Below are 27,306 nucleotides of genomic sequence, written 5' to 3'. Positions count from 1 at the left end.
TGTTATGGTGGATCTTTTTTACTGCAAAAGTTTGAAGTTGGATTAAAATTAACTTTCTGTTGCAAAAACTTGGTGACCTGTGTCTCAGCATCCACTGTCCTCGTTCTTTTATGTGGCCCACAACATTTCAGACGAGATCCTGTGTTGCTTTTGCACTATGTTGTATTCCTGCCAACACTTGATAGTAGAATATTTAGTATCGAGGTAATTGCACGGCTGGACTTTTTGCACCGGTGGCGTCCTATCGTAGTGCCACGTTGGGATTTGGCAAGCTCCTGAGAGCAAACCCATTCTTTCACAAATGTTTGTAGAAGCAGTCTGCATGTCAAGGTGCTGGATTTTATCCACATGTGGTTGGAACCTCTGAATTCAATGATTTGGATCGGTGAGTGAATACTTTTGGCAAAACAGAGTAAGCTGTAAAACCAATGGACTCGCATGCCAGGGCCAAAAACCACAACTGGACTAAGTTATATTTCACTAGCCTATGTTTTTAAGTAACTTACATTTGAGTTAACTACATTATTAAGTTAAGTTACTTCAGTTAGATTTTGCTATTAATGAATGTCTTAAATTTGAATTTGAACAGTATTAAGATGTTCTAAGAAGAACATCTTAATACTGTTATTCTGTTTGTTGATCATCGGTTTTACCTTTCCAGCAGGTTGTGTATGGCTTTGAACAGGAGGGTCCTGCACTCATAGGACAGTCCACACTCCCAAAGCCCCTCATCAGTCACTGAAAAAGAAGGGGGGAAAAAAGCAACGTTATAATTTATACATCTCACACATAATATAATTTAAAGATGATGATATCAGAAATGATGATGAAGCACACATATTGCTTGCGTGCGTGTGTGTTTGTGTGAACAGGGGTTGCTTGGCTGTACAGCTGTCACACTGGCTGCTCTGACATCCCAGTCAGCCCCCCCCCCAAGTCCCCCTGCAGTTGTCAACCCTTGTTAGACAGACAGTGTGTCTGTTTTTGTATAGGTTGATACACATGCCTGCATGCTTAGGTTTCCACATTCACACGACCGTTTTAGCTGTTCTTCTTTGCAATTTTGGGAGTCTGGAGGTTTAATATCCTTAAATCAACTTTGGCAAAGCCTGCAAGACATAAGCAACGACTACACAGATCTGTCATGTGAACAATCCTGCAGCCTCTCAGACCTCTCCCTATATCCACCCCAGTACCCCCCCACTACCCCCCCCCACTCCACCCCTCCCCCCGCCCCCTTTTGCCCTCCCCCAAAAGTGGAGACACACACACACACACACCCTGACAAAAACATGCACAGCGGCCAGTTAGCAGTGTTTCTCTTTGTTCTTCGCCGTATACCTGCAGGGCTGCTGAAGAACTGGAAGATTGTGGGTGGGTGTTGTGTTTGCTGATAGGGTGGTGGCAAACAAACCAAGCATCACAGAAATACACAAGAAAAAAAAAAAAGAATGAGAGGCAGAGAGGCAGTTCGCCTGGGGGATGGGTGGCACAAACCCCACTAGATGTTTCCTTCTTTTTCCTCCTGCCTTTTTTTATCTCCTCCTTTATTTTATTTTTTTTGATTATGTATTCCTTTCTATTCTTCTGCTGCATTGTTAATACCTCCCCCCCCCCCTTTGTTTTTGTCTTCTTCTTCTCATACCAAAGTGAATGAAATTTCCTTACTCGCCAGAATTACCCTGTAACCATGGAAACGCTGGCGGTGAGAACATGGCGCCCTGGCATTCAATTTCAACACTGGATTCCCTCCCTCCTTGCCGCCCCGCGCCCTCCTCCCCTTCTCCTCCTTCCTCTGTTCTATTGCTTCCAACACCCCCTTTCCTACCCACCCCTCATTTACTCCTGCTTCAGGGCTCAGACAGGAAGCTCGCTCCAGCCAGTTCTTCCACAGCGGAGAGAGATACAGCGAGCACCATGAGCAGAATGCAAAGTCTCTGGAAAATCCAACTCATTAGTTCTCCCTGTCTCTACATCCCCCTTCTTTCTCCTTCTCTTGAAAAAAAAAAAAAAAACTTTTTTTTTTTATTACCAACTCTCCCAGCTCTCTACAAGTCATCTTCATTCCCTCTCCTTGTGGCAGCCTAGGCGGCACACTCCTGACCCCCCATTAGTCTAAATCTATGTAAGTGACTCCTCACCCCTCCATCATTTGCGCATCCTGCCAAAAAAGAAACTAAACCCATATTCTTAAAGAGACTACCATAAACAGGAAAAACTTTTCACATTTGCTCCCAGAATTCCTGCAGCATTCAGCAAGTGTCACCAATCTCAATAAAGTGACAGCACCATATTTTTAGGAGCCACATTTAATGTAGATTGCCTGTTTGTCTGCTTAAATCGCAGTTGTCAGCAAGCCAGCTCACTGCGCCATATCAATGCAAGGTGTGACAAATCGCTGTAGCAAGAAATTAAGGTCAGGCATCCACAAGAGCATCTGCACACACACACACAAATCATTACATATATAGAAAAATAGAGTGTGAAATAAAACATTTGTCTGATATTTCAAAGCAGTAATATCCCAAATGAGTGTGAAACTTTGAAACTGACACCCTGTGAAACTGACATTTTTCCCAATAGCCAGCTAGTAACTGCCACATTTTTAGATGTTGCTTCCAGTTAATCAGAAGAGCAACGCGCTTGGCCCAGGGGATGAGAAGGCTGTAAACAGTAAATGCCCCGCTAAGTACAGTGGCGGTTTTTATAGCGTTTCAATCAATCATTAATCACAGATGGAGCTACATGAAGTACAACTAAATATTCTCTCACGCCATCGCCCCTTCCAAATATGCACGTTACTTCAAGTTCAAAGTAAACTGCTCATGACTTTGGTTTCCATTTATGCTAATTAAGTGACACAAGGATTATAATAAATAGCTTATTTTCTCATGCACTCATTTTGTTTTTAAATGTGGGAACTGAAAATCAACTCTCTAAATATTCAGTTTAGTTCAGCTTAATTCATTCCAGCACATTAATTTACTTCTGTTTAAATGAGTTTAATAATCTATTATCTGTGTTTACCTGCTTGCTCCAATAACTGGACGTTGACAGGATTGATGCCTCTGTTTTAATTAAATTCAGTCTAATTCACAATTCACTCATATTTAATTAAGTTCAAATTAATTCAGCCCAACTCAACTCAACTAAATTCAGTTCAGTTCTATTGGATTTTATTCAAAATCAGCTCAGTCCAAATGAATTGAATTCATTTCAGTCTTTGTCAATTTCATTTTGCTTCTTGTTTTAGTTTATTCAACTTGATTTAATTTAATTTCATTCAGTTCAATACAACCCAGATCAGTTCTGCTCTGTTTAATCAGCGTCAGTTTAGTTCAATTGACTATAATGTTTTTGTCTTTCAGATTCAATTACACACAGCTCAGTTTATCCCAATTTCAAATCTCTGAAATAGATTTACATTTAGATACACTCTGGTTTATTCAGGGCAATTTTCCGGTTTGAATTCAGTGAAATTACGAATAAATTCAAAAATAAAACCCGTTTGAGGACATTTATAGCTAAGTTGATAGAAAAGCAGTACCTTCTTTCTAACAAAAAAGTAAATAAAAAAGGTAGTTTAAAGAACAATAGCCAACAGACTGCATTCAATCTTCATTTTGATTAAAACCCCTCTCCTGAGCATACATTGAATGGCATGTAACAATGGACAGGGGAAAATTTTCCTTTAAAAAGGAAGAGGAAGTTTCTCCTTTTGATAACATCAGGTAATGAGAAATAATCATTCTGGGAATTCCCATTAGTCGTTTTCAGGCAGAGTCAACAGTAGTGACAAACGTTAGTACCCGCCGTGTGGTCATTCAGAGGCTGGTGGATTACAGTTCTGAGACCTCAAATCTGTTGGGACTTTGTAATTTAGTGCCAGGAGTTAAAATATTTGGAAAAGAGAAAGAAAGACGAAATAGGAAGGGAAAGATCAGACTGTGGGTTACATCTGGATCACAAAAGAAGCCAAAATGCCACACACAAATTAAATGCTGCCTAAAAGGGTCAATAATTTACAAAAATAACCTCACAATATACTTATAAATAAGTGATTTAGACACTTATTAGACACTCAACCTTTTTCGGCCCCCCTAGCCTTTATCCAGGTCCCTCACCGCCCCCCACTAAGGAATTTGCAGGCTACTTTCCACTGACCATTATCTTATTATTAATATTACTATCACTATTGTAGATGTTTTGATTTTTATGCTTGTTTCTGTATTTATCATTGAAAATAATTTCCCAGAGAACAAAAAACTCATGGGAATAGAAATTATTTTCACAGGCGTCTATGAAAAATGTAATGAACATTCAAGTTAAAATCGGTAGGTCTAACAGCAGCCAATCAGAGTGGAAAAAATATTCTTATTTTGTGCCATTTTCTAGTTGTTAAATATTACACAAAATAACCAGATCAAAGATATACAGCAATGCCAGTTTAAACTTTGAACTATTTGCAAAACGACTGAGCTCTGCAACATTAAAACATGGATAGAACTGTAACTACATTAATCATAGCTCTTCTTCTCTTCAGTGTTTCTGTCGGTTTCGGTGGTGCAGCTCTGTGCTGCCTTCATGAGAATGGGACATCAGAGTATCATCCATAAAACTTAATCCACATGGCATTTATTGTGCAAACCAGAGCTTTCAGTGGAAAAACAAAAGTTTCAGGTCCTTTTAATGCCATACAAATATGAGACAGAAACATAAATTATATCTTTATATAGACCTGTCTATTGATTATAGATTAATAGTTTTACTGGACAGAAATTACAAAGAACAAATCTGGTTCTTAATCAAATCCTAATGAGTGTCATGGAATCATCAGCCTCATGACATTAACACTGGCATTAAAAACATAAATAAGTGATCAGTTCTTTACTGTTATGGTCTGTAAGATATATTTATTCTCAGTACCAGATATGGTCTTAAACCCATGACATTTCAACAATATTATTTTACCCTTTATCTGGAAATAGTGCCTGTTTATTCTTGCCATACAGTCCTATGTATTAATTATTGCTCGAAAGATCTTGCCATACCAGTTTATCCCACTGTATTTACTTTAGTTTCTTAGTTTATTCTTGCATTTTGTTCTTCATTTATTTCCAGTTAGTTTCATTTGATTAGTATTATCCTCTCTTGGTTTATTTCTATGTCCACTTTAGTTTCTTTCCTGTTGCTAGTTTTATTTTATCATTTATTGACGCTCACCATCAGTAATTTTCAATCATCACCTGCTGCGCCGCCTACTCGTTATGTGTTTCACATCATGTTGATTTTTTCACTGTTCAGCGTTGGATTCTCTGTTTTTATGCCATAATTCACATCTAGTTCGTCGCTCCGTTTCATGTCCCGCTTCTCCTGTTTCAAAGTTTTGCGCAATGTGAACGTCTTCTCTTTTTACCCTTTATGGTGCAGGGCGGTCGGGAAGAGTATCGATGGGGAGAAGGCAGACTGACATAAACTTTTTAAAACAACGGAAACAATTTCTGCATTCTGATTATTGAAATTTAAAAGTGCTGTGTTGTTCTGTCACCCCCGTTTCATACCGGACCACTTACAGCACCGGTGTTACAGCTATAAAATGAACGCCCTCTATCGGGGTATCACTCATGGAGGGATTTCTTTATTTAAATTGGTTCATTTTTCAGAGAGATACACAGTGAGGGTATTTTGATTTTAGCTACCAGTAGCAGGAGAACGCAGCTGCACCAAGAAGCTAATAGAAGCTAACAAACACTGAATAGAAGAAGAGCTGCCATCGATACAGTTGCAGTCAATCATGGTTTAATGTTACACAATAGTTTTACCAAGTTGCTCAAAGTCTAAACTGGCATTGTTGTGCATTTAAGGTGTAAAGTTTACCTTCGACCAAACGCCCCCCAAAGGCATCCCAGTGCCCCCTTTTGTAAAAATGTCCGCCAGCGCCCCCTGCCGTCCTCTGAACGTCCCCTGGGGGGCGGTACCGCCCACGTTGAGAACCGCTAATTAGACAATACATGCACTGGAAAAAGGGCTCACTGACATCTGTTATCTTATTACTGATTCAGATCAGGTTTTAAACTACCAATCAATAAATCTTTCAACCAATAAAAGACATTTAATAATCCGCAATGAAAGTCAAAGAGCAATCGAAAATAAATTGTGCCATTTACCACAACTGTTTTCTTTCAGTGTAGCACTTTATGATTTATGAAAATGAAAGCTTAACAACATTAATGTGCTTTGGTAATGATGTTTAAGGCTTTAAGTACCGCTAATTAATTGAATTGATTTCCATAAATACCACGATTGCATAATATTAACACTAATTTTTTGTTTTTTTTTGCATCCAGTTATTTGTATTCCTTTATACATGTTATTATTGTTGTGATTGCTGTTAAAAACCTCTAAAATTTGCTTTGAATTTGTGCACATTTTACTTTTCATTTTTCACAGAGGAGGAAAATAACAGTTTCCTCTGCGACTAATGTAAGATCTCTTCTGTTTCTTGTTTTTAAGAGCTGTATGAAAGAAAGTTTTATTGGTTAAATATTCTTTGCCAAATGTTTAATTTAGGCGGATAGACAGATGGATATTAACCGTTGTGTGTTTTTGATAACTCAAAAAGATCAGCGAGAAGTTGTGTGGGGTGAAAGTATAAAAGCTAACATTCTATTAATATGTGGTAGCCAGTATTGTCACCCAAGGTGAATTCTCATGCAGATATATGTGTTGGGCCGGACTTTGCAAGATATATGGGAGTGAGGTCATGCTCTCACAGATGCACGTTTCCTTCACACAACCTTCTCCCCCAGCCCCCCTCATCTTCGTGCCACAACGCTCTTTACTGCCGCACCGCTCAAAACACAAACAAGCAGTGATGGAACTGGGTCGCCACTTCCACTCTTTCATTTCTTTTCCACCTCTCTTTCTCTCCAGGTCTAGCCCCAGCTTTCCACCTCCCTCGTGTTTGTCCTTCAGCCTCTTTCTCCCCCTCTCATCTCCCAACTGTGCCCGTCTCACACCACAGGAGAGAGTGACCGCTCACTGCTTCAACTCGGTGGAAACAAATACAAAGACGGTATTGATCTGAGACGGGGAGAAGGCGAGAGTTGAGCTGTGACAACGCTCCATCTTGCACATGATAGCCCCGTGCCCCACGTTTCCTTCCTCCTCTCCCCCACCCTGTGTCTCTCATTTGTTCATTTGTCTCGGATCGATAACACCAGGCGTAGTGATGTTATGTTGTGTCTTTTGCAGGGCGTGTGCCTTCGGCTCAAACCGGGAAGTATGACGTGTGTGCAAAATTCACTCGACAAAACGCTTCTTTAGTAATTAGCTGCCCCTGTCGCACGTTGGAAACAGAGGTTGATCTCTTTTAGCTATTCACTGAGGGTTCGGTGATTGCTCATTGTAATTTTCGTCAATAAAAAGAGAGAGAAACATTCTCGAGGTCGCGCAGATGGGTGGAAAGCAAAACAGTGCAAAGATTGACACAAGGAAGCAGGGATAAAGATGGTAATCATACATTTCCTAAGTGGATGTACTCATATATTGCTCAACACGCTTTTAGATTACAGAGAACAACTGGAGGGAACTATAAATGTGTTTCTAAGTCTGAAAGTGAGGCGCATTTATATTTCAAATAAATAAATGCTAACTTTTACAATTACAAGGTAAAAGCTAAACGTAAATTTCTTTCGTAAAACCTCAGTGATTGATGTGTAAATACCGACTGGGATGAGCCCAGTCTGTTCTTTTTATTTTTGTCAGGCTTAAACGCTTTAGATCATCAAACAAATGTTAATATCTTGCAAAGAGAACCTGATTAAATACAAAATAGTTTTGAAAGGATGATATCTCTTTTATTAGGAGACAAAAGCTTGCCACTACAACATGGGCTTATTTAAAAAGTAATTACCCCCCTAAGCCCTGGTATTAACAACTCCATCTGAAGTTTGTGATGAGTGGCCAATGTTGCCAAGCAGGTGGAGTCTTTTCTCATTTGTAGAAATGTTGTAATTCAGACAGACTGGAGGATTTCTGAGCATGAAGGCCCTGTGTGAGGCCATGTCTCTGCAACTCAATCAGATTTCAGCCCATCATCTGAGCACTACATTTTGATTTTAAGTCAAATTGCTTCCCTGGTGCACAACCAAGGTGAGTCCTTTGTGATCTCCTGGATGAGACTGTAATAATCTCTTGGGGTAATTTAGGTAGATGGTGATTTTTGGAAAGGTTCACCACTTTTCCATGTTATCTCCATTTATGCATAATGTCCCTCACTGTAGTTGCTGGACTCCCACAGTAATAGATAGTTTTGTAACCCTTTTTAGTTCAATAAAGTGATAAATGTCAATAACTATTTTACATATGTTCTGAAATTTCTGTAAATCAGGACATGATGTGACGCTTTTAGAGATCTGCATCGTGTTGTCGCATGGTTATAAGTGATTTCATGATTTTGTAGCTAGTGGAACAGAACCAGCAGTCGAAATTAGAGTAATTCTCTGAATGAATGAGCCCATCATCTGAACACTACATTTTGAATTTAAGTTACTGATGTCAGAAAGTATTTGTTTGACTAAGGGAAAGCCTAAGGTGTGACCAAAAAACAAAAAAAAAGAAAAAGAAGAAAAAATATTTTTAAAAATGTGTAAGGGTGCAAATACTTTTTTAAAAGTGATGTATCCTAACCATGTAATTGAATTGGTACAATGTAATCATGTGTTAAGAATAGAAAACTCCTGATATATAAGAAGAAACTGTCCACATAAGCACACAACTGTCTGTGCTGCGTAAAGCCCAGAGTACATTTATTACAGTCAAACTGATGAGTATAGGTAGTTTGAGAACACCCTTAGGTGCTGGATAAGGTCTTAAGATGCCACACAGGAAAACTAAGAGGCCATAAAAGCTGACTGTTATATATCCAGAAACCATTTTGCAGAGTTTTTGAATCAGCACAAATAAAAGTAATTCTCTTTTCGCATCATCAATAATGCTATTAAAGCTTTCAAGTGTTGATGTATTGGCAACCTCTTTTTTGTACATTTATTGACTTAGGTAATCACCAAATCACAAAGCAGCTGTTGTGGTTATTCAGTATTAGGCAGTTTGCAAACGGGGCATCTCAGGAAAGGGCAGTTTTACGCGCAGCGCTCAGATGACAACAACAGCAGGAAGGCTGTTCAGGAGAGAATCAAGACGTACAAGAGGGTTTAACTCCTGTTATTTATAGTCTTGTGCTGATAACATGCATCAGGGTCTGGGAAATGAAAGAGCACCAGTACCTCACTACATTGGAGTATTTATGTGCAGAAAAAGAAAAAGAAATGTAGACACTCAATATTCGCAAACTGAACTGTCAATTCATTCTAAGTTGGAAGGAACTGAAAGGTAATCCACATTAGCATCCTCAGAAACAAGTACATTCCTATTGATTTCTGTGAAACAATGCACAGGCTGTGTGCCTTTTCAAACCTGTACCACTCAGAAGTGTCAACGCTGCTAAATGAAGCAAATGCAAATGCTACGACATCCATAGTTTTAATGTAAACCAGCCAATAGGACAAGAAATTACAACAAAGCAGCAAGATATTCAAAACGGCATATGCTCAATTTGACTGCAATTTTAATAAGCCATATTTAATTCAGTGAGATGATAAGGTAATTCATATGAAGAGCCTCTTTTTATTTAAATAGTATTCATACAGTGTAATGATCCTGTGAATTGATCACACTGAATCATCCCTCAACTTCTCAGTCAACAAATTCATCTCGTTTTTCAAATTATAGGATTGTCTTTAGTTTAGTTTGTTTTAATGGTGGAATTTTCCACACAATTTTTAAAAATATTGACATTTCATCATTTTCATTCATATAAAATGTGTCCAGCGGGTTATGAGGAAGATATGCCTTTCACTGGAGTGTCAGCTCACCTCTCTTGTTTTCAGGTTGATGAAATATCCTACAGTAAGGTGACAAAATAATCATGAAGTATCTGCACTTCTAAATTTAGATTCAAAGATGAACTCCAAAGTCAAAATTATCTCTATTTCTATAACTAAATGAGAATAACATTGACATTTTGACAGAATCAGAAGAAAACACAGAACCCACAAAGTCACTCCGCTGCTTTCACTCATCAGGAAAATAAAAATATTTGTTTCCTGTTCATAAAATCTCTGCTGATGTGATTTTATCCAATCCAAGTTTGAGGGTAAACAAAAAGGCACATCACGCAATGACTGCTTCAAATAAACTATGTTGTCTTATAAGTTAAATAAGAATAAACACACAACTGTCATAATTATTTAACCCTAATGCATCAATTACAGACTTAACTCACAATAAATAATTCATATGTGCTGGAAAAAGCAAGCATGTCATCTGGCATATTGTATGTTGCTTTGCACCATTAGCTTTGCTTGTGGCTTGTTAGGTTTTATTATCCCAATTATTCAAATCCAGGGTCAAATTGTCAGAAATGTTATGTACTGCAGCTGATGTGAGATTTGTGATCTGCTTTTTTTTTACCTTCTCTTGCTTACCGAACCTGATCTTTCTCTCTGAAGCTGTGGAAATCTGTGAAAGTGGAGATAAAAGTTTGAGGACGAGCTAGCCTTTAGCTGTTACTTTTTTATTTACGGTTTCCAGGTACAAGACTCATATTGTGAAAAGAAGCTCACTACACAGCTGGGTCGGTTAATTAAGCAGCATCTAACACCAGAAATGCCTTTTCTGTGCCGACTGTATTTTTTACTGAGCGCAGACCTCTGGTTTCTAACAACGCAGTCATTTCTCTGTCAAGTTTAAGCTTGACATTTTATCATGAGGTTTTCATGTATTTTCACTCTTCTAGTTCGTACCCATTAAACTTTTATTTTGCCCCATTATAACTACAAACAGCAATGTGTTTTGGGGAATTATTTTAATCTCTCTTTTTTTTGGCAAAGTAACACAACTTAGTCATTGTAAAGTGGAATAAAACAAACAAAACAAAAACAAAATTCTGAAAAGTGTGGTAATTCTGGAGGAGATTGAATATAAATACGTACCAAACTTAAGTTTTTTGTGTAAAAAATATTGAAAACCACTTATTTCTCTTCCGTTTCACAGGAATCTGCTACTTTTTTTGTAAGCTGTATTGTTTCCATATATTTTAAAGCATTTTCTTAAGTAATAAGCTTATAAATCATAAAATAAAAAACTAAATAACTAAAATAAAAAATAAAATAGAAGCAATGATACAACCACCAACCTTACATCACTTTGAAATTCAAGCACATTAATATTGCATGATTTCCTTAAATAGGGGTATATGAAATCGACAAATTTTAATATGCAAAACTATTTGACTATATTTTAATGATAGCAACAAAAAATGCATGCATGGAAGGCAGTGAGACCCAGCAGGCCTGGAGTGATGGAGAAAACCAAGAGCCGGGGTGACAGCAAGGAGGAGGAGGAGGAAAACAAGGGAGAAGAGGAGGAAGAGGAGGCCTGAAAGAGTGAAGGGATGAGGGGGAAATCTGGAATCAATTAGGTGACTGAGCTGGAGCTGCTTGCATAGTTGTGGGGGTGAGTCAAGTATAGAGCCAGTAGAACAGACTGGGTGTTGTGCCATCAGAGTGTGCGTTCACATAAACACAAGCTCACAAAAATAACTGCAGAATTTTCCAGCTTGATTTGTCAGTGTGAATCTTTTGTCCGCCTTAATCTTCTTTAGTAATTTATCCACCGGAGTCATGTTTCTGCCAGAAAAAAAAAAAAAAAGGCTCCACCTCTCCTCCACTGAGGTCAAAGCGGAGGGCAAGAGCGGATGGCTGGCACCGATCCAGGCTATGTCAACACAGCAGCTCACACACTATTCCCTTACACAACTTCTGCTCGTTCCTTCTCTGCACCAGATCTACAGCACTTTGTTTTGTATCACTGGCTCTGTCAATGGGGGAATTTGACTTGAAGGAAAAGAAAAAAAAAAAAAGAGAGCGAGAAGCACATATTGTAGAAAAATGGCTTGTGTCTTGCTGTGAGTGGAGATTTGGCATGCCGAAGCAATTTGAATTTGCAAGCAAAAGCACGGAATATATCAAGTCTCAGTTTTAGCGAAACATGTTATGGTCTTAGTGTTTTTCCTTTCCTTTAGTGAATCATGTATATATATATGCATATCTTTTATGCATAACAGAATATGCAGATTGCACATCAACTGTACTTTTTTTATCTCCCACAAGAGGACTCTAACTTTTCTTACAGGTACTACATATGTCAACATAACGTATTTACTTAATATAAACAAAGCATGCCACAAACAGAAAGACTGCTTCGTGAAACATATTATTTTCTCTCCAGAGCTTCTGGTAAAATGTCTTATTCACAAGCAAGGCATGTCAAAAGTACTGTTGTTGGCTGCAAGGGCAAACAAAGATTCTTTATTTGATCCTGACATCAGTGGAGATAAAGCGGGTGACTTATTGTTCATGGGAATTTTCCCAGGTCTTTCAGGCTAAATGGTTAGTAGCAGAGAACCACTGAGACTGATAATCAGATAACAAAAGCTGCTGCAGAAATGTACTGTAGACAAGCAATAATAGGTTTTTTGCTAACAGTAAAAAGCATGAGCAAGATACTGATATCAAAGTACCTCAAGGTTTTAAAAATATCAGAAATGCTACATTTTCTCCTCTGTGCCATTTGCACTCTTGAAAATGCTTTGGGTGACTACAGTTGTCTCTGACTCTAGGCAGATGACCGTCCCCTTCCTGGGGCCCATTCAAAAGGCTGCAATGGTTCCTCCAGAAAGCTTTCTGGGAGAAAAGCTTTCTGAAAAAGTGGGGCTGAAAAAGGAGCAATTACCGTATTTTCTGCACTATAAGGTGCACCTAAAAACCTTCAATTTCCTCAAAAGCCGACAGTGCGCCTTATAATCCAGTGCACCTTATATATAGACCAATACTGAGCCACAACAGGTCTAGCAACTACGGTAAGCAGCCGCTGACTTCATTTTGCCCGTAGAAGAAGAAGCGTGCGGTGCATGCTGGGATAGTTGTCAGAATGCTGGTTTGTTAATAAAGTTTGACTGACCCATCTACCTATGGACCGTCTATAATCAGGTCGTCTGCAGATCATTTAGCATCACGTTCTCCACGAACATGCTATGCGCGAACAGAGAAGGGTGACCATCGTCCGGCGGTGGCAGCGTGTCGGTTGGTCTGTGTTACCCAGAAAGCAGTTGGGCACAATATCTCAACACCAACACCGTGAGTGAAACAATGACTGGGGAAGACTAGTATATAAAGTACTCGGGGACCACTTCTTTATTATTACACATCCACATTTGTATGGGACGTGTGGCAACCTTAACTGTAGCATCTATGCGGTGTGCCTTATATATGAAAAAAGTTTTAAAATAGGCCATTCATTAAAGGTGCGCCTTATAATCCAGTGCACCTTATAGTGCGGAAAATACGGTAATAATCATGATCTGAGACACCAAATCAAAAAGCCTGAGCAGAAATTCAGTTTTCCTTAGGTATATTTTAGAGCCAAAGCTCAAATTTAAATAATTTGAAAATAAAAATTTTGATTCTCATGAGTTTTTGCCCTTGTCTGACTGTTACAAATCTACCTTATCGTTTAATGCTGTAGGAAAACACAATGATATAAAAAAATCAAATTCTGGCATCACTTTAAGATGTATTTTACACTGCAGCAAACACAATCTGATCACACAATAAACCAGGACAGTACACATTTTGTTGACAGAATTGGCAACGTCAACTCAAATATCACCAAGTGCTATACTTGTGCTTCTCCATGCTACCTGCACTGGTGAAAACTGACTTCCCTCAGCATGATGAAAGCTTGAAACTGAAAGTGAAGTGAGGATATGAGAACATTAAAATGCGTGTTTGACATAATTAGAAATCTTAGAGTACACACTTTCAGTATCTGTAAAAAACTCAAGATCCCCTGTGGGAGGATTTGTTCCAGGTTTTGTCATAACCAGTCACATTTTTTTTCTGAATTAGATATAAAAAATAAGAATTGATATAAAAACTTCTAAATGCAAATATTTAAGCTAAATATTTAATATTAATATTATATAATAATTAGTATGCGTTATCTTAGCAGAAAGATTTTTTGCATGCTTTTATATTTTTGAATAAAATAACTTGCTGCACATTTTTGTATTAAACATTTTGTGAACAACTTGAAACAATAAGATCAAATATGAGAATCTCTTCATGTAGATAAGGGGGTGAAAACTACATAAAAAAGCAAATTCAATTTTAACTGGGAAAAAAAAAACGTTTTGACCAGCTTTTAAAAAAAAAAAAAAAAAAAAAAAAGCCAGGCTGTTCTTCTGCCAACAATGAACGTGCGCCAATTGTAAAAATGTAAAATGTTCAGGTAAATGGTTAGGTACTTTAAGCTTTTTGCGTATTTGAGGCCTTGAAACTAACATCCCACATGGTTCTTGATGTAAAAAAAAAAAAAAAAGTACAAGGCACAGTGTCATGTCTTTACAGAGAGAAGCATGTAATGACATGCCAAAAAAGAGAAAACAAGCACGATACGCAGCATGACTTGGCATGCTATTAATGTATTTCATGAGATGCGGCTAGAAAGAAAGAGAGGTATCCGCAGACAAAAAAGGAATCAATAAGAAGTGGGAACATGTAGTACACTGTGAGCGTTACTGAATAAGTGTTTCAACAGAAACACCACAGTTAACAGAAGATTAAAGCTAATGCATACAGTGAGTCTCTAAGGATAAAAGATATTTTATCAACTCAAGAGGAAGGAAATCAGTGTAGGAAAACAGGAAATAGGGAAGAAAATTAATAATTTAAGACTACAAAGAACAATCACAAAGCGCACGACGCTGCAACATTATGCTAACAGAGAAGTACCAGCTGCTTCCAGCTCAAATTTCACATCAGATAAACAAGACAGCGCACATCACACCATGACTGTCTTCAAATTTTAACAAGTAATTGACTTCTTGTGCATGTTTTAGCTTTTTTTTCCTAAAGTTATGTCTAATTCAGTAAACAAAAATGACACAAACGCTATAATTTATTCATCAGCTCACCAGTTAACCCAACACTAATTTGGAGAGATGCTGTGAGTGATTTCAGAGTTTCCCATTAAGAGCAGCTTGTTGACAGCATCATTTATAATTTACATGGATATTTGCTGTATGAATGTAAATTCAGTGACGCAATCAGAGAAACTGAAGACAATCCAGCTGGAGCTAAAACACCAGAAATCAAAAGTCAAATAAGATAGCATGTGCTGAAAAAGCTGTAAGAAGAAAATTTGATTTAAAAAAAAAAACAAACTATAACAGAGAAGAAACAACAATGTAAGGTGATAAAAAAAAACAAAAAACATGGTGACAAATCAAAACTAACTCTGTATGATGCCAAAATAAGAAGTGGGTTTTTGTGTGCTGCTGCAGATTTGTTTCTTAGGCTTCTTGCCAACCCTGGCAATGAAGAAAAAGAGCAAACTGTGCAAAGGAAGGACTGCAGAAATATCCCACATCCTTACATAATTTGACAGTCACTTACGTAGTTTATCCACCCCAGCCCAGACTCGTTTGTGTACACAAAGAAGACCCCTCACACATCTTTTTCAATGTCTGAGATGCTGTGAAAAGATGTATGTTGAGTGCTAAGTGTTTCCCCTGAGGTCACAGGGAATGGAACATGGTGTTATGCACTGTTTTCCACAGACAACTCATACAAAAAAGCACATTTGTCTCTGTAGTCTCAAAGGATTATAATTAGCCTTTTGGATTTTAGCACAAAATCAAAAAGAAGAAAAAAAACTGAATGAAAATTAAACAAAAATTGGCCTCAGTGCCAATCCTCAGTGGAGATGAAATGCAAATTCCCAGCCAAAATGCTGGGTTATTCCTCTATATTCCAGTTTCACTGTAAAACTAATCTTCCATCTGTGATTTAGTGCCGATAAACTGACTGCTTGGTATTTCTGACAGGATTGTTTTTGATTCTGTACTTTTCAAATATCCCTTAGAATCTGGATCTAACTTTCTCAAGGAATTGTGCAGTTAAGTAGTCATTGTTTCAATTTGTTTCATCTTGTTAACTAGGAAAGCATTATTAAAGTAACTTTTGCACATTTTATCACAATAAAATTTCAAACTTCAGCATGTCTTACTTGCATTTAATATGATAAACTAACGCTTATATAAGTGAGGCATAAAGAGTTTTTTTTCTTTTTACAAATAAAAGTAAAAAAACATTCAGACTAAACGAAAAATTTTACTTTTTGGCCTACACACAAATTGCTATGAGAGGGGCGGGGTAAATCCTTTAGATTTTCTATAAACAATTTCCACAGAGACACACGGCAATGGGAGTGTCATTGTTTGGGCGATGCTTTTATTCACAGGGTTGATTAGAGGTAGAATGAAGCAAAAAATATCGCAATGCATAAAGATAACTTGTAAGAAGCAGTGGTGGGAAGTAACGAAGTACAAGTACTTCGTTACTGTACTTAAGTACAATTTTCGTGTATCTGTACTTTACTTAAGTAGATTTAATAATGGGTACTTTCTACTTTTACTCCACTACATTTTACAGTAAGTATCTGTACTTTCTACTTCACTACATTTCTACAAAGTGTCGCGTTACTCGTTACATCCAAGTCGCGTTGAGTTTTTTTCCCATTAAAATGTGAAGTTCAGGGATTTAAGGTGGCGCCGTAAAATCCAAGCAATAACGTGACTTAGTGTCTGTTGTCACCCATTGGCTCCACCTTTACTCGCACGCGGAGCTCCAGACATGCGCAGTGGTTTCCTCTGAGAGTCAGTAATATAATAGCGCTGCATAAATCATAGATATGGCGACATGTAAAATCAGCAGCGCTTCGCTTTCACAGACGGTGGGGACTTCGTCCAATTTTTAACGTCACTTGGAAGGAAAGCTTAAAGAAAGGTAAGCTCCTTGGACGTGATGCTAGCAAAGCTAGCTGTATTTACTGAAACACATGTTGCATCTGCGATGAAAAAAAGTTGTCACTCATGCGCTAAATTATTGTGTGGAGGTGTTGGCTGAGGTGTTGCATATATGGGACAACACTGTGACCAAAGTGCAATATTGTAATATGACATTCATGGACGATCCGATTCTTCTGGACGGATCTTGACCAAGTCCTATAGTGCTGAAGCCTCACTGAGAGCCATTCTTTGTTCTTGTAATGCTCTGCGTACACTGCAGTAGCTATTTTATTTCATTAAAATATCTTTATATTTAATTGGCGAATAAATAAAACAAGAACGTAAGAACACAGAGCATGCTCATTGCTCTTTGTTTTCGTCACCTGTCATGGTGGAGGGAGGATGAGAACTGTCACGGTGCTCCTCCTGCTTGGTTACTTGTTGCTTATTGGGCCTTGGACAGTGTTCATAGTTGAGCGTTGTTAATTGCTATGTTTAATGGTGCAATTTCTGGCATTGGCAATATGGGCAACCACCCAGGGTGTTATTTTTTTTAGGGATGGCAGGAGACCTCTGTGTATTGTGGCACAGAGATGAAAGCAAAACAGAATGAAGAAGAGTTTGAATTGATACTGGATAATTTATTTAAGCTCTAAGTGTTTAATATCTAGGTGTTTTTATGGGAAAGTGAATCTTTCAGATCAATTTGAGAAGCAATTTTGATAGGTGCACTTAATTTTATTGTCATGTAGCGCGGGGTGCTGGTTTTGATTTGGTCTTGGGTTCGGTGGTCTAGACTACAACTCTGCTATATGGCTCCTTGGTTCCAGGTCCTCCTCTGCCAGTTGGATTTCTTTCAAAATAAATGTGTGGCAAAAAAAGTGAAGTTCATGCTATGTTAGGACAGGAGATGTTTCCATCCCTGAAATTATGATGCACAGAATCACATATCTAAGTCTAAACTATGTTACAGAGTAAACTCAATAAAAACATGCTTTATCTGTGGCATTGTACATTAAAATGGCACATTACTGATGTATTAAAATTAAATACGATTGATACACTTAATGATATTAGTGATTAGGTAATCCATTCAGCAAGTACTTTTACTTTTAATACTTAAGTATTTTTAAAAGCCAGTACTTTTTTACTTTTACTTAAGTAAAATGTTAATGTGGTACTTTGACTTTTACTTTAGTACATTTTTGACTGTGTATTTGTACTTTTACTTAAGTAAATTTTTTGAGTACTTTCTCCACCACTGGTAAGAAGATGCAAAAAACCCCAAAAACTCAAGAGTAGAGGTTTTGGTTCCAGCAGAATAATATCTCTAAACATTTACTGACAAAGCTATAAAAGAACGGTTCATATCAAATCATGTTCACGCATTGGAATGGACCAGTCAAAGTTCACGCTTAAAGACAACAGAGAATCGGCAGCACTTTGCTGTTAACATACATAGATGCTTCCTATCACTGAGTTTGAGTTGTTTGACGAAGAACAGGCAAATAAAAATTAAGAAGTTTGTGGTTTTAACATAATAAAATCTCAAGAGGTGTAAATACTTTTGCAAGGTACTTTACTCGTGTGCATTATCTTTACAGATTCAGGTTTAATAACTGCAGCAAAATTAGGTGTCAAACTGCCACCTCACGCTAAATTTCCTGCCGCAGTCTGCAGTGTCTAATGCGTTCTCTCAGGATTAATCTCATTTGTCTGCGTTGACAGGCAGTAATAGAAACTGTTTATTTCAGCTTTGATAGCTGAATGAGGTGAGGAGGACTCGGTATTTGCAGTTTGCTTTTTACAGCAGCAGATGTTTATGATGACTCCCGTGGTGGTCTAAGTGGGTGTGAAAGGTTGGAATGTTGCTTTTCCAAAATCTTTTTTAACCTTCTTCCAAACCACAGGTAAACATTGCAGAGGATTTGGAAAGACTCATGCAACAGCCTTATTTGCCATTTGAAAAAAAAAAAAAAAAAAAAAAACCCACCAGGATTAACTTACTGAAGATATCATAAGAAAAAAATGCAATATGATGGAAAGGGAAGATTATTTGAAGCTTCCTTTATAAACAATTCTTCTCTAATTGTCCTGGACTGTTTTTGAATAATCGTCAATTTGAGAGTGAACCTTGGCTGTACCTGTTCGTACTCGTTTAGCCCCTGCAATTACAACAGATCAGACTCACAACTGTGCGTTGTGCAACTGCACCGCTCACCAGCCGACACCGACACCCAACATCAGCCGGAGATATTAAATGACAATCAAAAAAAAAAAAGGAAAGAAAAACAGCAGCGAGGGAGGTCCTGAAGTGGAAGAGTAGAAAGTGAGTTTATCCTAAGTGGCTGTTGTTTGTTTTAACCAATGCCAACTGAAGTGCACAAGGTCTTTACGGGACCTTGATATTAATGAGTGTTGTTCAGTTTGTGTGATCCACTCAGTCTACCTGCAAATGTCAAATGTTAAGCACCCAGTGTTGCTGTGGCATGCAAATTACACCAATTAGGCAAAGGAAAACTGTTTATCCTCGACTTCAGCTGATGTAGGTGTCGAATTACGACTGGTTAATATCATGTAAACAAGCTACTGTGAAAAGGTTTTGCTATTTGTGCAGGAATAAAAAAAAAAATAAAAAAAAAGTTTGGCAAGCTTTGCAAATGATGCATAAATAAAGTGAATCATTTGCAGATTAAAGCATAAGAACACGTTATCATTAATCACTTAAGTGTTTCCTACAATGACAGAGCAAGCTGAGTAAAAAGAAACCGTTCCTGTGTGTTGACCCTTGTGTTAAGCCATAGACACTTGAGCACCTCATTAGAAGTGAATGAGCCTCGAGGTGGGAGGCAGGGCAGCCATTGAGAGGCTTAACAGGACTCCACAGGACTTCCTAACCGCCACTAGAGGCGAATCGGGAGAGAAAGTGACAAGCAAAGATCTCTCTCTCTCTCTCTCACTCACTCTCTTTGTTTCAAACATACAGTGAGGAGGTGCTGTGGTGGTGCACAGCACCTCCTCACTGGGGTTGTGCTTAGCTTGAGGACTAAGCACAACCCCTTAGTCCTCAAGCTGGTGGTCGCAGCTTGAGGACTAAGGGGGCTAACCCCTTAGTCCTCAAGCTGGTGGTCGCAGGTTCGATTCCCAGCCTGGCGACATTTGCTGCATGTCTTCCTCCTCTCTCATAGCCCTCTTTCCTGTCAAACTACTTTCAAATAAAGGCCACTAGAGCCAACAAAACCTTTAAAAAAAAAAAAAAGATACAGAAAGGACGGATAGTTCTCAGCTCTGCCCTGGCACACCAAGTGGCAGTTCAAGCAATGGCTGAGTTGTCTGAGTTGGTCCCCGTCTGACCTGAGTTTTTTGTGATGCGCCCAGAGGACGCATTGTTTGTGAGGTTTTCCACTTCAGTCAGTATTGTCTAACATCATCGTCATAAAGAAAATCGATTATAAGAAACAGATGCAGTTGAGTCGGTGTATTAAATAAAACAGCAACAGTTGGGTATTGTGGTTCAGTCCCAATAAATTTTCAGAATATGTTCATTTATGCAGCACGTGTAACATTGAAAGTTTCAGCTAGTTTAAACTTATTATTGAAATCTTTGTGATCAGCACTAAATTCACTCACTACATTTGATAAAAATGAAGGAACCGCATACGAGACAACATACGTAGGTTTTAGTCATTCAAAAGAGACATGTGCATCCTAATTGTTTACACAAATAGCTGCAGAACCTGCAGGAGAATGAAAACCTGTTGTGGGGGCAACGATTTGCTGGCTTCTGCAACAAAATCAGCATCTCGACACTTGTGACAAAAACGCCAGGGGAAAAATCAATTTGGCTCTTGCACTCACTTGATGCACACTGAGAGGCTTCACAAACTGCAGATATCAAACAGAAACGGCTCGTCTTCAAAACGCAGGCAGGGCGTAAAGAAGGACATTACTCCGTCAATTTAATCCTCAATCTCCCATTTGAAACTATAAGTACATAAAACACAATCCTTTCATCATTTTTGCTAATAAACTAACTTTACTTTAGTAAAGCATTGTTAATTTATATAGACCAGAATTACCTTTAGGCATTTATTCATTTTTTTGTCACAACGTAAGTCAATTCTCCAGGTAGCCGTTACAATGAAAATCACACCAACAAGCACAACTTACCACGGTTTATAATATGTGTTCAATATCCTTAAAACTGTCAGATGTGACCGACTGACCTCCCCGCCGACAAGGGCTTTTAAGATCCTATTGTGCATCGTGATTGTGGGGAAGATTGTCAGATAAATAATGGAGGGGGGAAATGTGAAGCAGATGTGTACTGTGGGTGCCAAACTGTCAGCCTGAGGTAGCGTTAACATCTATAGGCCCATCTCAGCCATTAATTTTGCATATGTACAGGCGAAAGGTGGGGCTGAGCTGCTCTTGTAAGCGCCACAGTCTGTTCATTGTTCACTCTAGTCCGCATGTAAATGCCTGGTAAAGCTTCAATAAGAATTTTTTTTTTTTCTAAACACGATTGCTGGATGTTGGTGTTGAACTGGTAATTAATAGAGTCTGATCATTTGTGAACTTATACATTCAGTATTTATCTAGTTTGTAGTTTATTTACTTTGATTCAAGCCATAATATGTCCCTTAATGGGTATATTTAATCATATCTTAGAGTTATGCCCACACTTTTCTGATATAGTAAAATCTTTTGGAGGCAGTCATTTATAAAAACAATTGACACCACTATGTATGCAGAGTTATGAAGTGTTATGAGGCACAGCAGCATGTGACTCAGTCGAAATAAACATTGCTACTGGGAATACAGAAAGAGTTGAGCTTTTACTTTTCTCAAAGATTTTCTATGCAGGATATATGAAAATGTTAAACAGATGGATTTCTACTCACTGACACAAAACAGTGTTTATTTCTTCAAAATACATCTTGCTATAGGCTTATTAAATCGTTGTTTTAAGTACATGCAGAATCTTGGCTTTAAAAAGTAAATAAACTGTCATATTGGACAACAAGTACAATAACAAGCAGCTCAAACCAACGAGGCAGAAAATCAAGAGAGCACAAAGACGAGAAGATGTGTAGTTCATGATTTGTTGTTTAAATGTGTCTTATGCCACACAAAATACTCAGGTAATGCCTGTGGATTGTTTTTCTAAATTATATTAAAAAAACAAGTCATCTTAAGTTTTAAAAACTTTTAAATAAAAACGTTTTACTCCACTCGGTATCTAATTATATTTAGGTATCTTCACTTCTCATTTTCACCACATGTGTAGCATTAATCCGAAGCAACTCTGCAAACCTGAACAACACACTCCTGTCCAAACACATGTTGAATTTACAGAGTTTGAGTGACCTCACAGATGGCGTCTTCAGAATAATGTTTGACAGCTTTGTTCCTACAGAACAGCTAAACCCCTCACGAGGAAAACAGAGTTATTGAAGTTTATGTAGGGGTGAGATTTCCAGCTGCTTCCATTCACTGCTATGGTGCTTTACCAACCCACAGCACAGCTTGCTTACAGCGCATCTGGAAACTATTCACAGGGCTTCACTTTTTCCACACTCTGTGATGTTGCAGCTTTATTCCAAATTTTATTAAATTAATCTTTTTCCTCAAAATGCTACAAACAAATAGTCCATTAAGAGAAAGTGGGAAGCTACTTGGAAGATTGTACTGATTTATTAAAACTCAATCAAGAAATTACATATACATAGGTATTTGTGGCTTTTACCAGGAAGCACAACATGGAGTTGTTTCCGCTGATCATCCTTGAGGTTTTTCTACAATTAAAACGACGTCCACCTGTGGTATATTCAGCTGATAGGACTTGATTTACAAAGGACCACGGCTGTCTACATGAGATTCAACAGCTGACATTGCATGTCAGAGGTCAAACACCAAGCAAGAAATTAAATTAATTGTCTACAAACCTCAGAGACAGGATTGCGTTGAGGCCCAAATCTGGGGAAGAATACGGCATCAAAAGTATTCCTTAATAAAATGTACATGTCTTTGCCAAAAGTCACCCGAAGGACTGTCAGACAATGAGACACAAAATTCTCTGGTCTGATGAGACAACGATTGAGCTTTGGTGTGAACGCCAGGGGACGAAACTCCAGTCCTTCAGGTATATTTTTACAGTGAAGCACGATGCTGGCAGCATCATGCTGTGGGGAATCTTTGCAGCACACAGAACTGGCAGACTATTTAGGATAGAGGAAAAGATGAATGCAGCAATGCACTGAATGAAAACATTCTGCAGAGCACTCCTGACCTCAGACTGGGGAGACGGTTCATTTCTCAGCAGGATCACTCTGTGGATGTCTTGGAGTGGACAGTTTAGACTTGAATCTGACTGAACATTTCTGGAGAGATCTGAAAATGGCTGCACATACATCTCCCATCCAAGGTAACTGTCCCTGCATGCTTGGTGCTTAAGATTCACAGCTCTTTCTCTGCTATTCTCATTTTAAACAACAGGCAGAGCTAATGAGGGAGATGTACGGCTAAACAGCAGAAACGGCACAAGACGTAGAGGCATACGGGAGTTCATTTCATCATACACAAACTGAAATTAAACACCCAAATTAGCATTTGTTTTAGGGATTTTTGTATTCAAGCAACAGTCATGAAAAACTGACCCCAAGAGGTTTTTTTTTTTTTTTTTTTTTTTTTCCATAAGATTCCTGTAAAAACAAACCCTCCTGCTGCATACGCTTCCTGTTTTAACAGGCGCCACCGGTGGAGAATGGGGCAAGTTAGAAAAATCAGTCACCCAAAATGACAAAACCAGCCTTGTGCGGCGTTGTTTGTGAGGCAGAAAACACCAGGCTTAAAATGAGCTTAAATTCACTGGTTTATTATGTTCCCTTTTTTCTTTTCCTTTTTTTTTTTTTTTTTTTTTAACTTATTCCACTTATGAAAATCAGCTCTTTGGCAGAGCAGATTACACATAAAACAGAACAGGCACAATACATGTGAAAATTATATAAGAAAGAAAATAATAGGCTTTTATTAAGGCTGTGAGGTCTAAGTTGTTGATCATATTGAGCGGAAACAGAAGTCACTCTCATTTCCCCTCCTTACCTCATACAAGCCTCTACACTCATCCAATAATTTACCCCTCCCTTTAACCGTGTTTTACTCTTTCAGAGTCGAAGTCGACATTTAAAGACTCCTCCAACTCTCCAACTTTTCTCTTCTTTCTCATTTTAAAACTCCCTGTCCCCTGTCTGCCCCTCACTTTGCCTTGTCCTCTTTTCTCTCCCTCTTCTTCTCCTCTGTACGACACACACAAAGCTCTCATTCTCTCAGTTTGTGGCTTTTCAGAACGCAGAGCTTGTGAAGGGAGAAGCCTTAGCTCCCACCCCTTCTCTGTGCAGCTGGGAAACTTCACCCCTGCCATTGCATCTTTTTTTTTTTTTTTCTCGTGCATGCACATGCACACGCATACACACATGAGCAACGCAGGTTCAGGAGGTTACGGGCCACGCCTCGACGGCTAACAAAAGGGGAGGAGAAGAGAAGAAGAAGCGGGAAATTAGAGATCGTCCATCCTTGGCCACATATTTAAAAAGAAGTAAACATAACTGAGGCAATTTTTTTCCCCTTAATCCCTGTTCTCTGGTTCATTATCCCGACTCCCTTCTACTGCCAAAGGAAAGCATCGGGACAGTTTATTCTGCAGAAAAATCTTGTTTTTTTCTTCTCCTTCTTTGTGCTGTTAAATTGTCAGACCGTCCACACCGTTAGAAACTGCCACAGCCGAAGAACAGACTGATCCTTTCACACGGATCTGAGACGAGAAAGATGTGAACAGGAGGTGTGAAATTTTTCCATTTTCAAAAATATGCGTATGTTGATTTTTATTTTTTCATTCTGGCAACACAGCAAACAAGAATCTTAGGGGAGAAAAGAAGAAACACATGCAGAACACCACACCAACTGCATAACCAACTCGCGGAAATCGCAGGTGTTCTCCTCTCCCGCAAAACAAACCACCTCTTTTCTTCATCTTGAAGCATGAATTCACATCAAAAAACACACACTCCCTTTCTTCCCCTTTTTTCCTGCCCGCTTTCTCTTGTTCGTGAACTTCTTTTTTTTTTTTTTTTCTATCACTAAATTGCTGCTTTCCACATGTGACTCACTTTTTCAACAGCCTGAGCCAGACAGGGGGAAAAAAGTCAAATCATGAGTCTACTCGCAGCCTCTCAGTTTCTTAAAAACTCTCTCACTTAGGTGAAGCTGCATTCCTCCAGGGGGGGGCTCTTATAACCTCCACAGATCCCCCATTTTCTTTTCCGACAGAGTTGTTCCACACTAAGACGTGTGTCGGCCTGGCGACCCAGTTCCCAACTGAAGGAAAATTTTGGGGAGGCTAATTATTCAGTCTTACTGTTTTGAGTTTCACATCTGAGAGCTTGTTTTTTTTGTTCAAAGACAAATCCTGGAGGAATAAAGGAAAAGGAGGAGGCCTTGATTGGCAACCATACACCCACACCTTTTATTTGCCAAGGAACTGAGCGTGCTCGCAGACATCCACCACCCTGACATCAGAGAGAGCGACCCCCAAAAAAAACAAGGCAGGAGGAGGGGGGAAAAAGCATCAAGCACAAAAAAGTGTGAAAAGGGGGAGGAGAAGCAGGAGGATGGGGCGGGAGGGTTGAGAGAATGTAGGGAGGGCCACTTGTTGACATAGAAATGGAGGCAGTGAGTCATTTTATTATTGGAAGACAGGGATTTATATTGTGTGATCATAAAATAAAGGATGATGTCTAACCTGTGCTTCTTTGTTTTACGTTTTTTCTCACCTTTGTGGATGAAAAACACACTTAAAAACCTCAAATTAATGGAAAAGTGATTAATTCATGTATTGCACATGCATAAGATACATTACCGCACCATAAATATTTAAATTTGAAACAGTTGCTCAATCAAGAAAGAAAATCTCATTTTCCTCATATCTCTTTTATTCACATCCTATCTGTGAAACTCGGCCCTAATGGACCTGTCCTAGAGGAAGTCTTGCTAATCTTTAACTCCAGTCAGTCGAGTCCTGTTTACCGATTTATGACAGAAGTCACAACCTTAAATGCTTTCTAAGAAAACACACATGGACATAAATAACCACGATCACCTAAAGAGATGCCGAGTATGCTGTCTGACACATTTTTTAATCTGGTTCATATTTCAACAATGTATCCCGGTTGGTTAGGTTGAGTATTTCTACAGAAACAACTGGCCAAACCTCCCTCTCATAAGTGCAAAGGAGTTGATATGCAACTAAAATCTCAATAAAACACATTAAAATTTGTGGCTTTAGGTTGACAAACTTTGGAGAGGTCGAACACTTCGAAATTACGCTGTACTTTCCAGGCCTCAAAATGCTACTTACTAAAACTTGGCAGAGAATAAAGCATGCAGAACGTTCTGATGCCTGCTGCCATCTTTAAATGATCATCGCTCAGCTCACTATAGAAGATGAAGAGTGAACACTTCAGCCTTAGCGGATTCAATCCTGGCAGCGATAATCAGGGAGGTGAAGCGGACAGCAGTCATGTAACAACCGAGATGCACTTCAGCAAAACACCAACGCTGCCATTGAGATGAACCACCAGAACAAGGCTGGTTGTAATTGGGCCGTTAGCTGAATGGGGTCCAGTTTATAATTAGTTAAACAATAGTATTCAAGTGAACTCTTAATACTATTGGGAGTTATGTTTAAGTTATCAATAATGAAGACTAACATTTTTTAAGTGGCAGTATCCAGATGTTACAGCCTCACTCAGCACGCAAAGAGGAACATTTTATTCAGTTGAACCAAATCTGAAGTGAGACGATCAGCATTTTACTCAGACGGACACGAATTGGGCTTTATGTCATGACACTGGTCATAACTTGTAAAGTAATTGGAGGCTTTCCTTGTGTCTGGTGAAAGCATCTATCTGCAGAGACATTATAACCAGATAAAGTCTTAATGCCAAAACTACCCGTTTTATTTGCTTGAACCTCATTAAAGAGATGTCCTAGAAAGCAGGATAAGTAGTTTAGCCAACGATGTTGAGCTGAAACGCTAAATTTAACAACCAAACAACATCTTTTGAAGATTTCATCTATTCCCAAGCTGCTGAAAAAAAAACTCTTCAGTCTCCACATGTTGAGATGAAAGGGAATATACAATGGGCTCGATTTAACTTGAACTAAGTTGATGAAGTGACTTGTTCATGATTACTGGACAACTAAATAAACATCTTGAGAGAGGAAATCAGTGCAGTTCTGCATAAACAAAACCTAGTCCCCTACTCTCAGCTGTA

At 38.6% G+C, this 27,306-nt stretch overlaps 1 protein-coding gene across 2 annotated transcripts in view; it reads right to left on the bottom strand.

The window, feature by feature from the left end:
- Positions 1 to 27,306, bottom strand: part of LOC103473798 (mediator complex subunit 13L) — a 99,564-nt gene that overhangs the window by 34,464 nt on the left and 37,794 nt on the right. For both annotated transcript variants that reach the window (XM_008424295.3, XM_008424296.3), the window contains exon 3: positions 654 to 738. In XM_008424295.3, coding sequence (XP_008422517.2) covers positions 654 to 738 — 85 coding nt within the window. The remainder of the gene's footprint in view (positions 1 to 653; positions 739 to 27,306) is intronic.

This window comes from Poecilia reticulata, chromosome 12 (genome assembly GCF_904066995.2).
Source record: "Poecilia reticulata chromosome 12, P_reticulata-male-v2, whole genome shotgun sequence".
Lineage (NCBI taxonomy): Eukaryota > Metazoa > Chordata > Actinopteri > Cyprinodontiformes > Poeciliidae > Poecilia > Poecilia reticulata.
This window is presented reverse-complemented; position numbering and strand designations above follow the sequence as displayed.